This window comes from Heterocephalus glaber, unplaced genomic scaffold (genome assembly GCF_053883595.1).
Source record: "Heterocephalus glaber isolate CG9 unplaced genomic scaffold, H.glaber_assembly_v1.0 deba00001649, whole genome shotgun sequence".
Taxonomy (NCBI): domain Eukaryota; kingdom Metazoa; phylum Chordata; class Mammalia; order Rodentia; family Bathyergidae; genus Heterocephalus; species Heterocephalus glaber.
The window spans coordinates 143,318-163,428 of NW_028258401.1; the positions used below are offsets into that span (position 1 = coordinate 143,318).

At 53.2% G+C, this 20,111-nt stretch overlaps 1 protein-coding gene across 1 annotated transcript in view; it reads right to left on the reverse strand.

Annotated features, from left to right (window-relative positions):
- LOC147822368 (uncharacterized) overlaps positions 1 to 20,111 on the reverse strand; it is a 105,238-nt gene that overhangs the window by 14,277 nt on the left and 70,850 nt on the right. The window contains exons 34-46 of the mRNA XM_087196989.1: positions 19,631 to 19,758; positions 17,513 to 17,567; positions 16,615 to 16,742; positions 14,497 to 14,551; positions 13,599 to 13,726; positions 11,481 to 11,535; positions 10,583 to 10,710; positions 8,465 to 8,519; positions 7,567 to 7,694; positions 5,449 to 5,503; positions 4,551 to 4,678; positions 2,433 to 2,487; positions 1,535 to 1,662 (exon numbers count right to left, since the gene is read on the reverse strand). Of these exons, the coding sequence (XP_087053115.1) occupies positions 1,535 to 1,662; positions 2,433 to 2,487; positions 4,551 to 4,678; positions 5,449 to 5,503; positions 7,567 to 7,694; positions 8,465 to 8,519; positions 10,583 to 10,710; positions 11,481 to 11,535; positions 13,599 to 13,726; positions 14,497 to 14,551; positions 16,615 to 16,742; positions 17,513 to 17,567; positions 19,631 to 19,758 (1,226 nt within the window). The remainder of the gene's footprint in view (positions 1 to 1,534; positions 1,663 to 2,432; positions 2,488 to 4,550; positions 4,679 to 5,448; positions 5,504 to 7,566; positions 7,695 to 8,464; positions 8,520 to 10,582; positions 10,711 to 11,480; positions 11,536 to 13,598; positions 13,727 to 14,496; positions 14,552 to 16,614; positions 16,743 to 17,512; positions 17,568 to 19,630; positions 19,759 to 20,111) is intronic.

Below are 20,111 nucleotides of genomic sequence, written 5' to 3' on the forward strand. Positions count from 1 at the left end.
TGTAGACCAATAACAAGCTACAAAACCTACAAATGGCATTGTACTCGAGCATAAAGGTTCCTGGAAGTAAAGGAGACCCACAAGAGACTGACTGGAGACCTACCAACTGGGAAAGACATTTTTGCCAGCCAATTCCTCAGACGGAGGGGGAATATCTAGAAATAGCAGAACTCAAAAACACCCGACCTTAAATCTAAAAGGTCCTGGCGTGCCCACTGTGGGACACACCTGACCTCCGTGCTTCACTCCTTTCCTACAGCCTGACTCACGGCACTAACTGGCCAACTAAAACCAACGCATCCTCGACAAAAGCAAGAGAAATGGTCAGCAGGCACGAGACAAGGAATACCCATAACAACACCACCAGAGTCTGTCTTCTTCCAGCAAGAATGTCTACCACGAAGAACAAAGGCTTGAGAGCTTGCGTGGAAAAAGGACCCTTCTGCTTTGCTTGGGAGAATATAAACTGGTAGCACCCCAGTGGAAATTAGTGTGGGCTTTCCTCAGAAAACTCAGAAGAGAATTCCACTGGACCCAGCTACCCCTCTCCTGGGCATCTGCACGAGAGAGTGGAGGTCATCGGAGCACAGTGCTGCATGCACACACACGCTGACCGTTACGGCTTACATCTAGATGTCCCCCCAAAGCCTTCTCTGCTCAGAGGCCGTGCGTGTGGCAAGTGACTGGATCGGGCCTGTCATACCGGGGCTAGTGCACGGATGGGTTTCTGTCTGGGTCTCATGCTGGGAGGTGAAGCCTGGTGGGAGGAGAGGGTCCTTGTGGGCGTGCCCTGGAGATAGCTAGACCCTTCCTCCTGCCCCCAGCCTTTGCTTCTTACTGCCTGCCTAGCCGTGAACTCTTTCTTTTCAACCACGCCATCTTGCCTTACAACCAGCCAACTATGGATCGAAACATCAACAAACTGTCAGTCAAGATAAACCTTTCCCCCTTTCATCTGTGTCAGAGGTTTTGCTCAAGCAAACAGGAAGTAAACTGAGACACTTAGGCCAGCACCAGCATTACAGAGAGGTAAAACGTGGAAGTGATCCATATGCCCATCGAAGACGAACGGACGATGAAAAGGTGGTGAACGTACACAAGGAATACTGCTGAACCATGACCAAAGATAAACTGCAGGCACTGATGGCAAGGTGGATGGCTATTGAGGTCATAATTAGAAGTCAAACAATGAACGTCGGAGGTGGAAATATGACAGGGGGGATCTCCAACAGGACACACCCAAAGGAAAAAGAGTTTCGACAGCCAAAGAAAAGACAGACGCCTGGAAATAGGGAGGTAGAGTCCGAAGCGGCAAGGGAGGCCCAAGGACCAGGACGGGAGGGCGTGGTGGTGGGTCCGGGAGAGTACAAAGGATCCAGATGGGGTACGGACATGCTCCAAATCCCCAAGGGTCATGTCATCCTCCTATGCTGCAGACACACACTAACGAGGAAAGAGAATGAGCCTGACTATCTCCCCAGGTGGCACACTCAACTGGCCTCACCCAGCAAAGAGGGAACCCAGTGCTCCTCACCGGGGAAGCCCGGACTCCAGGCAGGCTCGGGGAACGTTGAGACGTTGCACCATGTGGAAAAGGTCGAATAACTTTCATCTACACTGTGTGCCAGGTAATTGGCGGCACTGTCTCCGCCCTCCAGGTACCTGTAAGGAGAACAGCATGGTAACCAGGAAGGACTGGCCTTCACAGCTATCCCCTGGTCCGCCCTGGACCCCTAAAGAGAGGCCACAGGACACACAGGGGACATTCTGGAGCAGTGGAGTTCCGTGGCAGGAGGATCCCAGGAGAGGCCCAGCAGCCTGCACACATCGGCAAATTCCCAGGGTCCCTACTCAAAAGATTTCCGTAAAGGGCCTGGAGGGGTACACACAGCTCAGTGTGAGCAGGTGTGTGGCACATACACTGAGAAGCATCCAGGTGCTCCAACATCAGAGCACTGGGCTCCGTGTTACTTGCAGGGCACCGGGGAACAAAGGGACCTGAGGACCTGCTGAAGCCCAGTGATCCAGGGTCTGCCCAGCCTGTCCTTTCCATACTGCAGTCACGCAGGGTTGGCTGTTTGGTTTGGGGCCAATTTGTGCTGTGGAATCCCCACCACCAAACTGAGGCCAAACTGCACAAAGAGGGGGAGTGTCTCCTCTCTCAACGGCCTCCCACAGGAGAGTGTTGAGCTGCCTTGCCCTGAGTGCAGGGAAACCCGAGTGTAGTTCACTGTGGGCGACGGGGACTCCAGGTGACCAATCCTGCAAAGTAAGGGGAGGTGCGATCCAAGACAAAAACAAACTCTGAAAAGAGTTCACTTCCAGCTTGGCAGAATAGATCAAGTAGGGAAACTGACCACTTCCCGCTTTTCCCTGCACCTGAGATCTCACAGGCCACCTCTGCCTCCATAGCCCGTGACCCTCACACTCACCAGGCAGAAACGGACTCCCACGCCACTTCCTCTTGCTTCCAGGTGGACTCAGGTCCTGCAAACACAAACAAACACACGCACACATACAACAGTCATGACCTGAACTCACCTCAAGACCCAGTACAAAACCCTGGTGGCCAACGGAAGTGAATGAATGGCTCTCTCAGTGAGACAACAGGACACCCGGGGGAACATGCTCGGGAGACTCAGACTGTCTCCTAAGGAACGGGAAGACTTCCTCACTTCCGTCCCTGGGCAGACCACGAGAGACACAATGGTACCAATGCACGCACACAGACAGCTGGACGTAGGGAACAGAATAGAGGGTGCAGAAACAACCCCCAAAACCCTCAGACACTGCATCTTGGGCAAAGGAGCCAATAACCTAGGCTGGAGAAAACACAGGCCACGGAAAAAGGGCGCTGGGAAAACTGGTGGTCCACGTGCGCAAGATCGACTCTGACCAACTCTCTCACCCTGTGCTGAAAGCAGACGCCAGTGGATCATACATCTGGGCATTAAAAACACAAACTCTGAGAGAACATACAGCGTAGCCATGGACGTCCTCAGCAGAATGCCCACAATGTAGACCAATAACAAGCTACAAAACCTACAAATGGCATTGTACTCGAGCATAAAGGTTCCTGGAAGTAAAGGAGACCCACAAGAGACTGACTGGAGACCTACCAACTGGGAAAGACATTTTTGCCAGCCAATTCCTCAGACGGAGGGGGAATATCTAGAAATAGCAGAACTCAAAAACACCCGACCTTAAATCTAAAAGGTCCTGGCGTGCCCACTGTGGGACACACCTGACCTCCGTGCTTCACTCCTTTCCTACAGCCTGACTCACGGCACTAACTGGCCAACTAAAACCAACGCATCCTCGACAAAAGCAAGAGAAATGGTCAGCAGGCACGAGACAAGGAATACCCATAACAACACCACCAGAGTCTGTCTTCTTCCAGCAAGAATGTCTACCACGAAGAACAAAGGCTTGAGAGCTTGCGTGGAAAAAGGACCCTTCTGCTTTGCTTGGGAGAATATAAACTGGTAGCACCCCAGTGGAAATTAGTGTGGGCTTTCCTCAGAAAACTCAGAAGAGAATTCCACTGGACCCAGCTACCCCTCTCCTGGGCATCTGCACGAGAGAGTGGAGGTCATCGGAGCACAGTGCTGCATGCACACACACGCTGACCGTTACGGCTTACATCTAGATGTCCCCCCAAAGCCTTCTCTGCTCAGAGGCCGTGCGTGTGGCAAGTGACTGGATCGGGCCTGTCATACCGGGGCTAGTGCACGGATGGGTTTCTGTCTGGGTCTCATGCTGGGAGGTGAAGCCTGGTGGGAGGAGAGGGTCCTTGTGGGCGTGCCCTGGAGATAGCTAGACCCTTCCTCCTGCCCCCAGCCTTTGCTTCTTACTGCCTGCCTAGCCGTGAACTCTTTCTTTTCAACCACGCCATCTTGCCTTACAACCAGCCAACTATGGATCGAAACATCAACAAACTGTCAGTCAAGATAAACCTTTCCCCCTTTCATCTGTGTCAGAGGTTTTGCTCAAGCAAACAGGAAGTAAACTGAGACACTTAGGCCAGCACCAGCATTACAGAGAGGTAAAACGTGGAAGTGATCCATATGCCCATCGAAGACGAACGGACGATGAAAAGGTGGTGAACGTACACAAGGAATACTGCTGAACCATGACCAAAGATAAACTGCAGGCACTGATGGCAAGGTGGATGGCTATTGAGGTCATAATTAGAAGTCAAACAATGAACGTCGGAGGTGGAAATATGACAGGGGGGATCTCCAACAGGACACACCCAAAGGAAAAAGAGTTTCGACAGCCAAAGAAAAGACAGACGCCTGGAAATAGGGAGGTAGAGTCCGAAGCGGCAAGGGAGGCCCAAGGACCAGGACGGGAGGGCGTGGTGGTGGGTCCGGGAGAGTACAAAGGATCCAGATGGGGTACGGACATGCTCCAAATCCCCAAGGGTCATGTCATCCTCCTATGCTGCAGACACACACTAACGAGGAAAGAGAATGAGCCTGACTATCTCCCCAGGTGGCACACTCAACTGGCCTCACCCAGCAAAGAGGGAACCCAGTGCTCCTCACCGGGGAAGCCCGGACTCCAGGCAGGCTCGGGGAACGTTGAGACGTTGCACCATGTGGAAAAGGTCGAATAACTTTCATCTACACTGTGTGCCAGGTAATTGGCGGCACTGTCTCCGCCCTCCAGGTACCTGTAAGGAGAACAGCATGGTAACCAGGAAGGACTGGCCTTCACAGCTATCCCCTGGTCCGCCCTGGACCCCTAAAGAGAGGCCACAGGACACACAGGGGACATTCTGGAGCAGTGGAGTTCCGTGGCAGGAGGATCCCAGGAGAGGCCCAGCAGCCTGCACACATCGGCAAATTCCCAGGGTCCCTACTCAAAAGATTTCCGTAAAGGGCCTGGAGGGGTACACACAGCTCAGTGTGAGCAGGTGTGTGGCACATACACTGAGAAGCATCCAGGTGCTCCAACATCAGAGCACTGGGCTCCGTGTTACTTGCAGGGCACCGGGGAACAAAGGGACCTGAGGACCTGCTGAAGCCCAGTGATCCAGGGTCTGCCCAGCCTGTCCTTTCCATACTGCAGTCACGCAGGGTTGGCTGTTTGGTTTGGGGCCAATTTGTGCTGTGGAATCCCCACCACCAAACTGAGGCCAAACTGCACAAAGAGGGGGAGTGTCTCCTCTCTCAACGGCCTCCCACAGGAGAGTGTTGAGCTGCCTTGCCCTGAGTGCAGGGAAACCCGAGTGTAGTTCACTGTGGGCGACGGGGACTCCAGGTGACCAATCCTGCAAAGTAAGGGGAGGTGCGATCCAAGACAAAAACAAACTCTGAAAAGAGTTCACTTCCAGCTTGGCAGAATAGATCAAGTAGGGAAACTGACCACTTCCCGCTTTTCCCTGCACCTGAGATCTCACAGGCCACCTCTGCCTCCATAGCCCGTGACCCTCACACTCACCAGGCAGAAACGGACTCCCACGCCACTTCCTCTTGCTTCCAGGTGGACTCAGGTCCTGCAAACACAAACAAACACACGCACACATACAACAGTCATGACCTGAACTCACCTCAAGACCCAGTACAAAACCCTGGTGGCCAACGGAAGTGAATGAATGGCTCTCTCAGTGAGACAACAGGACACCCGGGGGAACATGCTCGGGAGACTCAGACTGTCTCCTAAGGAACGGGAAGACTTCCTCACTTCCGTCCCTGGGCAGACCACGAGAGACACAATGGTACCAATGCACGCACACAGACAGCTGGACGTAGGGAACAGAATAGAGGGTGCAGAAACAACCCCCAAAACCCTCAGACACTGCATCTTGGGCAAAGGAGCCAATAACCTAGGCTGGAGAAAACACAGGCCACGGAAAAAGGGCGCTGGGAAAACTGGTGGTCCACGTGCGCAAGATCGACTCTGACCAACTCTCTCACCCTGTGCTGAAAGCAGACGCCAGTGGATCATACATCTGGGCATTAAAAACACAAACTCTGAGAGAACATACAGCGTAGCCATGGACGTCCTCAGCAGAATGCCCACAATGTAGACCAATAACAAGCTACAAAACCTACAAATGGCATTGTACTCGAGCATAAAGGTTCCTGGAAGTAAAGGAGACCCACAAGAGACTGACTGGAGACCTACCAACTGGGAAAGACATTTTTGCCAGCCAATTCCTCAGACGGAGGGGGAATATCTAGAAATAGCAGAACTCAAAAACACCCGACCTTAAATCTAAAAGGTCCTGGCGTGCCCACTGTGGGACACACCTGACCTCCGTGCTTCACTCCTTTCCTACAGCCTGACTCACGGCACTAACTGGCCAACTAAAACCAACGCATCCTCGACAAAAGCAAGAGAAATGGTCAGCAGGCACGAGACAAGGAATACCCATAACAACACCACCAGAGTCTGTCTTCTTCCAGCAAGAATGTCTACCACGAAGAACAAAGGCTTGAGAGCTTGCGTGGAAAAAGGACCCTTCTGCTTTGCTTGGGAGAATATAAACTGGTAGCACCCCAGTGGAAATTAGTGTGGGCTTTCCTCAGAAAACTCAGAAGAGAATTCCACTGGACCCAGCTACCCCTCTCCTGGGCATCTGCACGAGAGAGTGGAGGTCATCGGAGCACAGTGCTGCATGCACACACACGCTGACCGTTACGGCTTACATCTAGATGTCCCCCCAAAGCCTTCTCTGCTCAGAGGCCGTGCGTGTGGCAAGTGACTGGATCGGGCCTGTCATACCGGGGCTAGTGCACGGATGGGTTTCTGTCTGGGTCTCATGCTGGGAGGTGAAGCCTGGTGGGAGGAGAGGGTCCTTGTGGGCGTGCCCTGGAGATAGCTAGACCCTTCCTCCTGCCCCCAGCCTTTGCTTCTTACTGCCTGCCTAGCCGTGAACTCTTTCTTTTCAACCACGCCATCTTGCCTTACAACCAGCCAACTATGGATCGAAACATCAACAAACTGTCAGTCAAGATAAACCTTTCCCCCTTTCATCTGTGTCAGAGGTTTTGCTCAAGCAAACAGGAAGTAAACTGAGACACTTAGGCCAGCACCAGCATTACAGAGAGGTAAAACGTGGAAGTGATCCATATGCCCATCGAAGACGAACGGACGATGAAAAGGTGGTGAACGTACACAAGGAATACTGCTGAACCATGACCAAAGATAAACTGCAGGCACTGATGGCAAGGTGGATGGCTATTGAGGTCATAATTAGAAGTCAAACAATGAACGTCGGAGGTGGAAATATGACAGGGGGGATCTCCAACAGGACACACCCAAAGGAAAAAGAGTTTCGACAGCCAAAGAAAAGACAGACGCCTGGAAATAGGGAGGTAGAGTCCGAAGCGGCAAGGGAGGCCCAAGGACCAGGACGGGAGGGCGTGGTGGTGGGTCCGGGAGAGTACAAAGGATCCAGATGGGGTACGGACATGCTCCAAATCCCCAAGGGTCATGTCATCCTCCTATGCTGCAGACACACACTAACGAGGAAAGAGAATGAGCCTGACTATCTCCCCAGGTGGCACACTCAACTGGCCTCACCCAGCAAAGAGGGAACCCAGTGCTCCTCACCGGGGAAGCCCGGACTCCAGGCAGGCTCGGGGAACGTTGAGACGTTGCACCATGTGGAAAAGGTCGAATAACTTTCATCTACACTGTGTGCCAGGTAATTGGCGGCACTGTCTCCGCCCTCCAGGTACCTGTAAGGAGAACAGCATGGTAACCAGGAAGGACTGGCCTTCACAGCTATCCCCTGGTCCGCCCTGGACCCCTAAAGAGAGGCCACAGGACACACAGGGGACATTCTGGAGCAGTGGAGTTCCGTGGCAGGAGGATCCCAGGAGAGGCCCAGCAGCCTGCACACATCGGCAAATTCCCAGGGTCCCTACTCAAAAGATTTCCGTAAAGGGCCTGGAGGGGTACACACAGCTCAGTGTGAGCAGGTGTGTGGCACATACACTGAGAAGCATCCAGGTGCTCCAACATCAGAGCACTGGGCTCCGTGTTACTTGCAGGGCACCGGGGAACAAAGGGACCTGAGGACCTGCTGAAGCCCAGTGATCCAGGGTCTGCCCAGCCTGTCCTTTCCATACTGCAGTCACGCAGGGTTGGCTGTTTGGTTTGGGGCCAATTTGTGCTGTGGAATCCCCACCACCAAACTGAGGCCAAACTGCACAAAGAGGGGGAGTGTCTCCTCTCTCAACGGCCTCCCACAGGAGAGTGTTGAGCTGCCTTGCCCTGAGTGCAGGGAAACCCGAGTGTAGTTCACTGTGGGCGACGGGGACTCCAGGTGACCAATCCTGCAAAGTAAGGGGAGGTGCGATCCAAGACAAAAACAAACTCTGAAAAGAGTTCACTTCCAGCTTGGCAGAATAGATCAAGTAGGGAAACTGACCACTTCCCGCTTTTCCCTGCACCTGAGATCTCACAGGCCACCTCTGCCTCCATAGCCCGTGACCCTCACACTCACCAGGCAGAAACGGACTCCCACGCCACTTCCTCTTGCTTCCAGGTGGACTCAGGTCCTGCAAACACAAACAAACACACGCACACATACAACAGTCATGACCTGAACTCACCTCAAGACCCAGTACAAAACCCTGGTGGCCAACGGAAGTGAATGAATGGCTCTCTCAGTGAGACAACAGGACACCCGGGGGAACATGCTCGGGAGACTCAGACTGTCTCCTAAGGAACGGGAAGACTTCCTCACTTCCGTCCCTGGGCAGACCACGAGAGACACAATGGTACCAATGCACGCACACAGACAGCTGGACGTAGGGAACAGAATAGAGGGTGCAGAAACAACCCCCAAAACCCTCAGACACTGCATCTTGGGCAAAGGAGCCAATAACCTAGGCTGGAGAAAACACAGGCCACGGAAAAAGGGCGCTGGGAAAACTGGTGGTCCACGTGCGCAAGATCGACTCTGACCAACTCTCTCACCCTGTGCTGAAAGCAGACGCCAGTGGATCATACATCTGGGCATTAAAAACACAAACTCTGAGAGAACATACAGCGTAGCCATGGACGTCCTCAGCAGAATGCCCACAATGTAGACCAATAACAAGCTACAAAACCTACAAATGGCATTGTACTCGAGCATAAAGGTTCCTGGAAGTAAAGGAGACCCACAAGAGACTGACTGGAGACCTACCAACTGGGAAAGACATTTTTGCCAGCCAATTCCTCAGACGGAGGGGGAATATCTAGAAATAGCAGAACTCAAAAACACCCGACCTTAAATCTAAAAGGTCCTGGCGTGCCCACTGTGGGACACACCTGACCTCCGTGCTTCACTCCTTTCCTACAGCCTGACTCACGGCACTAACTGGCCAACTAAAACCAACGCATCCTCGACAAAAGCAAGAGAAATGGTCAGCAGGCACGAGACAAGGAATACCCATAACAACACCACCAGAGTCTGTCTTCTTCCAGCAAGAATGTCTACCACGAAGAACAAAGGCTTGAGAGCTTGCGTGGAAAAAGGACCCTTCTGCTTTGCTTGGGAGAATATAAACTGGTAGCACCCCAGTGGAAATTAGTGTGGGCTTTCCTCAGAAAACTCAGAAGAGAATTCCACTGGACCCAGCTACCCCTCTCCTGGGCATCTGCACGAGAGAGTGGAGGTCATCGGAGCACAGTGCTGCATGCACACACACGCTGACCGTTACGGCTTACATCTAGATGTCCCCCCAAAGCCTTCTCTGCTCAGAGGCCGTGCGTGTGGCAAGTGACTGGATCGGGCCTGTCATACCGGGGCTAGTGCACGGATGGGTTTCTGTCTGGGTCTCATGCTGGGAGGTGAAGCCTGGTGGGAGGAGAGGGTCCTTGTGGGCGTGCCCTGGAGATAGCTAGACCCTTCCTCCTGCCCCCAGCCTTTGCTTCTTACTGCCTGCCTAGCCGTGAACTCTTTCTTTTCAACCACGCCATCTTGCCTTACAACCAGCCAACTATGGATCGAAACATCAACAAACTGTCAGTCAAGATAAACCTTTCCCCCTTTCATCTGTGTCAGAGGTTTTGCTCAAGCAAACAGGAAGTAAACTGAGACACTTAGGCCAGCACCAGCATTACAGAGAGGTAAAACGTGGAAGTGATCCATATGCCCATCGAAGACGAACGGACGATGAAAAGGTGGTGAACGTACACAAGGAATACTGCTGAACCATGACCAAAGATAAACTGCAGGCACTGATGGCAAGGTGGATGGCTATTGAGGTCATAATTAGAAGTCAAACAATGAACGTCGGAGGTGGAAATATGACAGGGGGGATCTCCAACAGGACACACCCAAAGGAAAAAGAGTTTCGACAGCCAAAGAAAAGACAGACGCCTGGAAATAGGGAGGTAGAGTCCGAAGCGGCAAGGGAGGCCCAAGGACCAGGACGGGAGGGCGTGGTGGTGGGTCCGGGAGAGTACAAAGGATCCAGATGGGGTACGGACATGCTCCAAATCCCCAAGGGTCATGTCATCCTCCTATGCTGCAGACACACACTAACGAGGAAAGAGAATGAGCCTGACTATCTCCCCAGGTGGCACACTCAACTGGCCTCACCCAGCAAAGAGGGAACCCAGTGCTCCTCACCGGGGAAGCCCGGACTCCAGGCAGGCTCGGGGAACGTTGAGACGTTGCACCATGTGGAAAAGGTCGAATAACTTTCATCTACACTGTGTGCCAGGTAATTGGCGGCACTGTCTCCGCCCTCCAGGTACCTGTAAGGAGAACAGCATGGTAACCAGGAAGGACTGGCCTTCACAGCTATCCCCTGGTCCGCCCTGGACCCCTAAAGAGAGGCCACAGGACACACAGGGGACATTCTGGAGCAGTGGAGTTCCGTGGCAGGAGGATCCCAGGAGAGGCCCAGCAGCCTGCACACATCGGCAAATTCCCAGGGTCCCTACTCAAAAGATTTCCGTAAAGGGCCTGGAGGGGTACACACAGCTCAGTGTGAGCAGGTGTGTGGCACATACACTGAGAAGCATCCAGGTGCTCCAACATCAGAGCACTGGGCTCCGTGTTACTTGCAGGGCACCGGGGAACAAAGGGACCTGAGGACCTGCTGAAGCCCAGTGATCCAGGGTCTGCCCAGCCTGTCCTTTCCATACTGCAGTCACGCAGGGTTGGCTGTTTGGTTTGGGGCCAATTTGTGCTGTGGAATCCCCACCACCAAACTGAGGCCAAACTGCACAAAGAGGGGGAGTGTCTCCTCTCTCAACGGCCTCCCACAGGAGAGTGTTGAGCTGCCTTGCCCTGAGTGCAGGGAAACCCGAGTGTAGTTCACTGTGGGCGACGGGGACTCCAGGTGACCAATCCTGCAAAGTAAGGGGAGGTGCGATCCAAGACAAAAACAAACTCTGAAAAGAGTTCACTTCCAGCTTGGCAGAATAGATCAAGTAGGGAAACTGACCACTTCCCGCTTTTCCCTGCACCTGAGATCTCACAGGCCACCTCTGCCTCCATAGCCCGTGACCCTCACACTCACCAGGCAGAAACGGACTCCCACGCCACTTCCTCTTGCTTCCAGGTGGACTCAGGTCCTGCAAACACAAACAAACACACGCACACATACAACAGTCATGACCTGAACTCACCTCAAGACCCAGTACAAAACCCTGGTGGCCAACGGAAGTGAATGAATGGCTCTCTCAGTGAGACAACAGGACACCCGGGGGAACATGCTCGGGAGACTCAGACTGTCTCCTAAGGAACGGGAAGACTTCCTCACTTCCGTCCCTGGGCAGACCACGAGAGACACAATGGTACCAATGCACGCACACAGACAGCTGGACGTAGGGAACAGAATAGAGGGTGCAGAAACAACCCCCAAAACCCTCAGACACTGCATCTTGGGCAAAGGAGCCAATAACCTAGGCTGGAGAAAACACAGGCCACGGAAAAAGGGCGCTGGGAAAACTGGTGGTCCACGTGCGCAAGATCGACTCTGACCAACTCTCTCACCCTGTGCTGAAAGCAGACGCCAGTGGATCATACATCTGGGCATTAAAAACACAAACTCTGAGAGAACATACAGCGTAGCCATGGACGTCCTCAGCAGAATGCCCACAATGTAGACCAATAACAAGCTACAAAACCTACAAATGGCATTGTACTCGAGCATAAAGGTTCCTGGAAGTAAAGGAGACCCACAAGAGACTGACTGGAGACCTACCAACTGGGAAAGACATTTTTGCCAGCCAATTCCTCAGACGGAGGGGGAATATCTAGAAATAGCAGAACTCAAAAACACCCGACCTTAAATCTAAAAGGTCCTGGCGTGCCCACTGTGGGACACACCTGACCTCCGTGCTTCACTCCTTTCCTACAGCCTGACTCACGGCACTAACTGGCCAACTAAAACCAACGCATCCTCGACAAAAGCAAGAGAAATGGTCAGCAGGCACGAGACAAGGAATACCCATAACAACACCACCAGAGTCTGTCTTCTTCCAGCAAGAATGTCTACCACGAAGAACAAAGGCTTGAGAGCTTGCGTGGAAAAAGGACCCTTCTGCTTTGCTTGGGAGAATATAAACTGGTAGCACCCCAGTGGAAATTAGTGTGGGCTTTCCTCAGAAAACTCAGAAGAGAATTCCACTGGACCCAGCTACCCCTCTCCTGGGCATCTGCACGAGAGAGTGGAGGTCATCGGAGCACAGTGCTGCATGCACACACACGCTGACCGTTACGGCTTACATCTAGATGTCCCCCCAAAGCCTTCTCTGCTCAGAGGCCGTGCGTGTGGCAAGTGACTGGATCGGGCCTGTCATACCGGGGCTAGTGCACGGATGGGTTTCTGTCTGGGTCTCATGCTGGGAGGTGAAGCCTGGTGGGAGGAGAGGGTCCTTGTGGGCGTGCCCTGGAGATAGCTAGACCCTTCCTCCTGCCCCCAGCCTTTGCTTCTTACTGCCTGCCTAGCCGTGAACTCTTTCTTTTCAACCACGCCATCTTGCCTTACAACCAGCCAACTATGGATCGAAACATCAACAAACTGTCAGTCAAGATAAACCTTTCCCCCTTTCATCTGTGTCAGAGGTTTTGCTCAAGCAAACAGGAAGTAAACTGAGACACTTAGGCCAGCACCAGCATTACAGAGAGGTAAAACGTGGAAGTGATCCATATGCCCATCGAAGACGAACGGACGATGAAAAGGTGGTGAACGTACACAAGGAATACTGCTGAACCATGACCAAAGATAAACTGCAGGCACTGATGGCAAGGTGGATGGCTATTGAGGTCATAATTAGAAGTCAAACAATGAACGTCGGAGGTGGAAATATGACAGGGGGGATCTCCAACAGGACACACCCAAAGGAAAAAGAGTTTCGACAGCCAAAGAAAAGACAGACGCCTGGAAATAGGGAGGTAGAGTCCGAAGCGGCAAGGGAGGCCCAAGGACCAGGACGGGAGGGCGTGGTGGTGGGTCCGGGAGAGTACAAAGGATCCAGATGGGGTACGGACATGCTCCAAATCCCCAAGGGTCATGTCATCCTCCTATGCTGCAGACACACACTAACGAGGAAAGAGAATGAGCCTGACTATCTCCCCAGGTGGCACACTCAACTGGCCTCACCCAGCAAAGAGGGAACCCAGTGCTCCTCACCGGGGAAGCCCGGACTCCAGGCAGGCTCGGGGAACGTTGAGACGTTGCACCATGTGGAAAAGGTCGAATAACTTTCATCTACACTGTGTGCCAGGTAATTGGCGGCACTGTCTCCGCCCTCCAGGTACCTGTAAGGAGAACAGCATGGTAACCAGGAAGGACTGGCCTTCACAGCTATCCCCTGGTCCGCCCTGGACCCCTAAAGAGAGGCCACAGGACACACAGGGGACATTCTGGAGCAGTGGAGTTCCGTGGCAGGAGGATCCCAGGAGAGGCCCAGCAGCCTGCACACATCGGCAAATTCCCAGGGTCCCTACTCAAAAGATTTCCGTAAAGGGCCTGGAGGGGTACACACAGCTCAGTGTGAGCAGGTGTGTGGCACATACACTGAGAAGCATCCAGGTGCTCCAACATCAGAGCACTGGGCTCCGTGTTACTTGCAGGGCACCGGGGAACAAAGGGACCTGAGGACCTGCTGAAGCCCAGTGATCCAGGGTCTGCCCAGCCTGTCCTTTCCATACTGCAGTCACGCAGGGTTGGCTGTTTGGTTTGGGGCCAATTTGTGCTGTGGAATCCCCACCACCAAACTGAGGCCAAACTGCACAAAGAGGGGGAGTGTCTCCTCTCTCAACGGCCTCCCACAGGAGAGTGTTGAGCTGCCTTGCCCTGAGTGCAGGGAAACCCGAGTGTAGTTCACTGTGGGCGACGGGGACTCCAGGTGACCAATCCTGCAAAGTAAGGGGAGGTGCGATCCAAGACAAAAACAAACTCTGAAAAGAGTTCACTTCCAGCTTGGCAGAATAGATCAAGTAGGGAAACTGACCACTTCCCGCTTTTCCCTGCACCTGAGATCTCACAGGCCACCTCTGCCTCCATAGCCCGTGACCCTCACACTCACCAGGCAGAAACGGACTCCCACGCCACTTCCTCTTGCTTCCAGGTGGACTCAGGTCCTGCAAACACAAACAAACACACGCACACATACAACAGTCATGACCTGAACTCACCTCAAGACCCAGTACAAAACCCTGGTGGCCAACGGAAGTGAATGAATGGCTCTCTCAGTGAGACAACAGGACACCCGGGGGAACATGCTCGGGAGACTCAGACTGTCTCCTAAGGAACGGGAAGACTTCCTCACTTCCGTCCCTGGGCAGACCACGAGAGACACAATGGTACCAATGCACGCACACAGACAGCTGGACGTAGGGAACAGAATAGAGGGTGCAGAAACAACCCCCAAAACCCTCAGACACTGCATCTTGGGCAAAGGAGCCAATAACCTAGGCTGGAGAAAACACAGGCCACGGAAAAAGGGCGCTGGGAAAACTGGTGGTCCACGTGCGCAAGATCGACTCTGACCAACTCTCTCACCCTGTGCTGAAAGCAGACGCCAGTGGATCATACATCTGGGCATTAAAAACACAAACTCTGAGAGAACATACAGCGTAGCCATGGACGTCCTCAGCAGAATGCCCACAATGTAGACCAATAACAAGCTACAAAACCTACAAATGGCATTGTACTCGAGCATAAAGGTTCCTGGAAGTAAAGGAGACCCACAAGAGACTGACTGGAGACCTACCAACTGGGAAAGACATTTTTGCCAGCCAATTCCTCAGACGGAGGGGGAATATCTAGAAATAGCAGAACTCAAAAACACCCGACCTTAAATCTAAAAGGTCCTGGCGTGCCCACTGTGGGACACACCTGACCTCCGTGCTTCACTCCTTTCCTACAGCCTGACTCACGGCACTAACTGGCCAACTAAAACCAACGCATCCTCGACAAAAGCAAGAGAAATGGTCAGCAGGCACGAGACAAGGAATACCCATAACAACACCACCAGAGTCTGTCTTCTTCCAGCAAGAATGTCTACCACGAAGAACAAAGGCTTGAGAGCTTGCGTGGAAAAAGGACCCTTCTGCTTTGCTTGGGAGAATATAAACTGGTAGCACCCCAGTGGAAATTAGTGTGGGCTTTCCTCAGAAAACTCAGAAGAGAATTCCACTGGACCCAGCTACCCCTCTCCTGGGCATCTGCACGAGAGAGTGGAGGTCATCGGAGCACAGTGCTGCATGCACACACACGCTGACCGTTACGGCTTACATCTAGATGTCCCCCCAAAGCCTTCTCTGCTCAGAGGCCGTGCGTGTGGCAAGTGACTGGATCGGGCCTGTCATACCGGGGCTAGTGCACGGATGGGTTTCTGTCTGGGTCTCATGCTGGGAGGTGAAGCCTGGTGGGAGGAGAGGGTCCTTGTGGGCGTGCCCTGGAGATAGCTAGACCCTTCCTCCTGCCCCCAGCCTTTGCTTCTTACTGCCTGCCTAGCCGTGAACTCTTTCTTTTCAACCACGCCATCTTGCCTTACAACCAGCCAACTATGGATCGAAACATCAACAAACTGTCAGTCAAGATAAACCTTTCCCCCTTTCATCTGTGTCAGAGGTTTTGCTCAAGCAAACAGGAAGTAAACTGAGACACTTAGGCCAGCACCAGCATTACAGAGAGGTAAAACGTGGAAGTGATCCATATGCCCATCGAAGACGAACGGACGATGAAAAGGTGGTGAACGTACACAAGGAATACTGCTGAACCATGACCAAAGATAAACTGCAGGCACTGATGGCAAGGTGGATGGCTATTGAGGTCATAATTAGAAGTCAAACAATGAACGTCGGAGGTGGAAATATGACAGGGGGGATCTCCAACAGGACACACCCAAAGGAAAAAGAGTTTCGACAGCCAAAGAAAAGACAGACGCCTGGAAATAGGGAGGTAGAGTCCGAAGCGGCAAGGGAGGCCCAAGGACCAGGACGGGAGGGCGTGGTGGTGGGTCCGGGAGAGTACAAAGGATCCAGATGGGGTACGGACATGCTCCAAATCCCCAAGGGTCATGTCATCCTCCTATGCTGCAGACACACACTAACGAGGAAAGAGAATGAGCCTGACTATCTCCCCAGGTGGCACACTCAACTGGCCTCACCCAGCAAAGAGGGAACCCAGTGCTCCTCACCGGGGAAGCCCGGACTCCAGGCAGGCTCGGGGAACGTTGAGACGTTGCACCATGTGGAAAAGGTCGAATAACTTTCATCTACACTGTGTGCCAGGTAATTGGCGGCACTGTCTCCGCCCTCCAGGTACCTGTAAGGAGAACAGCATGGTAACCAGGAAGGACTGGCCTTCACAGCTATCCCCTGGTCCGCCCTGGACCCCTAAAGAGAGGCCACAGGACACACAGGGGACATTCTGGAGCAGTGGAGTTCCGTGGCAGGAGGATCCCAGGAGAGGCCCAGCAGCCTGCACACATCGGCAAATTCCCAGGGTCCCTACTCAAAAGATTTCCGTAAAGGGCCTGGAGGGGTACACACAGCTCAGTGTGAGCAGGTGTGTGGCACATACACTGAGAAGCATCCAGGTGCTCCAACATCAGAGCACTGGGCTCCGTGTTACTTGCAGGGCACCGGGGAACAAAGGGACCTGAGGACCTGCTGAAGCCCAGTGATCCAGGGTCTGCCCAGCCTGTCCTTTCCATACTGCAGTCACGCAGGGTTGGCTGTTTGGTTTGGGGCCAATTTGTGCTGTGGAATCCCCACCACCAAACTGAGGCCAAACTGCACAAAGAGGGGGAGTGTCTCCTCTCTCAACGGCCTCCCACAGGAGAGTGTTGAGCTGCCTTGCCCTGAGTGCAGGGAAACCCGAGTGTAGTTCACTGTGGGCGACGGGGACTCCAGGTGACCAATCCTGCAAAGTAAGGGGAGGTGCGATCCAAGACAAAAACAAACTCTGAAAAGAGTTCACTTCCAGCTTGGCAGAATAGATCAAGTAGGGAAACTGACCACTTCCCGCTTTTCCCTGCACCTGAGATCTCACAGGCCACCTCTGCCTCCATAGCCCGTGACCCTCACACTCACCAGGCAGAAACGGACTCCCACGCCACTTCCTCTTGCTTCCAGGTGGACTCAGGTCCTGCAAACACAAACAAACACACGCACACATACAACAGTCATGACCTGAACTCACCTCAAGACCCAGTACAAAACCCTGGTGGCCAACGGAAGTGAATGAATGGCTCTCTCAGTGAGACAACAGGACACCCGGGGGAACATGCTCGGGAGACTCAGACTGTCTCCTAAGGAACGGGAAGACTTCCTCACTTCCGTCCCTGGGCAGACCACGAGAGACACAATGGTACCAATGCACGCACACAGACAGCTGGACGTAGGGAACAGAATAGAGGGTGCAGAAACAACCCCCAAAACCCTCAGACACTGCATCTTGGGCAAAGGAGCCAATAACCTAGGCTGGAGAAAACACAGGCCACGGAAAAAGGGCGCTGGGAAAACTGGTGGTCCACGTGCGCAAGATCGACTCTGACCAACTCTCTCACCCTGTGCTGAAAGCAGACGCCAGTGGATCATACATCTGGGCATTAAAAACACAAACTCTGAGAGAACATACAGCGTAGCCATGGACGTCCTCAGCAGAATGCCCACAATGTAGACCAATAACAAGCTACAAAACCTACAAATGGCATTGTACTCGAGCATAAAGGTTCCTGGAAGTAAAGGAGACCCACAAGAGACTGACTGGAGACCTACCAACTGGGAAAGACATTTTTGCCAGCCAATTCCTCAGACGGAGGGGGAATATCTAGAAATAGCAGAACTCAAAAACACCCGACCTTAAATCTAAAAGGTCCTGGCGTGCCCACTGTGGGACACACCTGACCTCCGTGCTTCACTCCTTTCCTACAGCCTGACTCACGGCACTAACTGGCCAACTAAAACCAACGCATCCTCGACAAAAGCAAGAGAAATGGTCAGCAGGCACGAGACAAGGAATACCCATAACAACACCACCAGAGTCTGTCTTCTTCCAGCAAGAATGTCTACCACGAAGAACAAAGGCTTGAGAGCTTGCGTGGAAAAAGGACCCTTCTGCTTTGCTTGGGAGAATATAAACTGGTAGCACCCCAGTGGAAATTAGTGTGGGCTTTCCTCAGAAAACTCAGAAGAGAATTCCACTGGACCCAGCTACCCCTCTCCTGGGCATCTGCACGAGAGAGTGGAGGTCATCGGAGCACAGTGCTGCATGCACACACACGCTGACCGTTACGGCTTACATCTAGATGTCCCCCCAAAGCCTTCTCTGCTCAGAGGCCGTGCGTGTGGCAAGTGACTGGATCGGGCCTGTCATACCGGGGCTAGTGCACGGATGGGTTTCTGTCTGGGTCTCATGCTGGGAGGTGAAGCCTGGTGGGAGGAGAGGGTCCTTGTGGGCGTGCCCTGGAGATAGCTAGACCCTTCCTCCTGCCCCCAGCCTTTGCTTCTTACTGCCTGCCTAGCCGTGAACTCTTTCTTTTCAACCACGCCATCTTGCCTTACAACCAGCCAACTATGGATCGAAACATCAACAAACTGTCAGTCAAGATAAACCTTTCCCCCTTTCATCTGTGTCAGAGGTTTTGCTCAAGCAAACAGGAAGTAAACTGAGACACTTAGGCCAGCACCAGCATTACAGAGAGGTAAAACGTGGAAGTGATCCATATGCCCATCGAAGACGAACGGACGATGAAAAGGTGGTGAACGTACACAAGGAATACTGCTGAACCATGACCAAAGATAAACTGCAGGCACTGATGGCAAGGTGGATGGCTATTGAGGTCATAATTAGAAGTCAAACAATGAACGTCGGAGGTGGAAATATGACAGGGGGGATCTCCAACAGGACACACCCAAAGGAAAAAGAGTTTCGACAGCCAAAGAAAAGACAGACGCCTGGAAATAGGGAGGTAGAGTCCGAAGCGGCAAGGGAGGCCCAAGGACCAGGACGGGAGGGCGTGGTGGTGGGTCCGGGAGAGTACAAAGGATCCAGATGGGGTACGGACATGCTCCAAATCCCCAAGGGTCATGTCATCCTCCTATGCTGCAGACACACACTAACGAGGAAAGAGAATGAGCCTGACTATCTCCCCAGGTGGCACACTCAACTGGCCTCACCCAGCAAAGAGGGAACCCAGTGCTCCTCACCGGGGAAGCCCGGACTCCAGGCAGGCTCGGGGAACGTTGAGACGTTGCACCATGTGGAAAAGGTCGAATAACTTTCATCTACACTGTGTGCCAGGTAATTGGCGGCACTGTCTCCGCCCTCCAGGTACCTGTAAGGAGAACAGCATGGTAACCAGGAAGGACTGGCCTTCACAGCTATCCCCTGGTCCGCCCTGGACCCCTAAAGAGAGGCCACAGGACACACAGGGGACATTCTGGAGCAGTGGAGTTCCGTGGCAGGAGGATCCCAGGAGAGGCCCAGCAGCCTGCACACATCGGCAAATTCCCAGGGTCCCTACTCAAAAGATTTCCGTAAAGGGCCTGGAGGGGTACACACAGCTCAGTGTGAGCAGGTGTGTGGCACATACACTGAGAAGCATCCAGGTGCTCCAACATCAGAGCACTGGGCTCCGTGTTACTTGCAGGGCACCGGGGAACAAAGGGACCTGAGGACCTGCTGAAG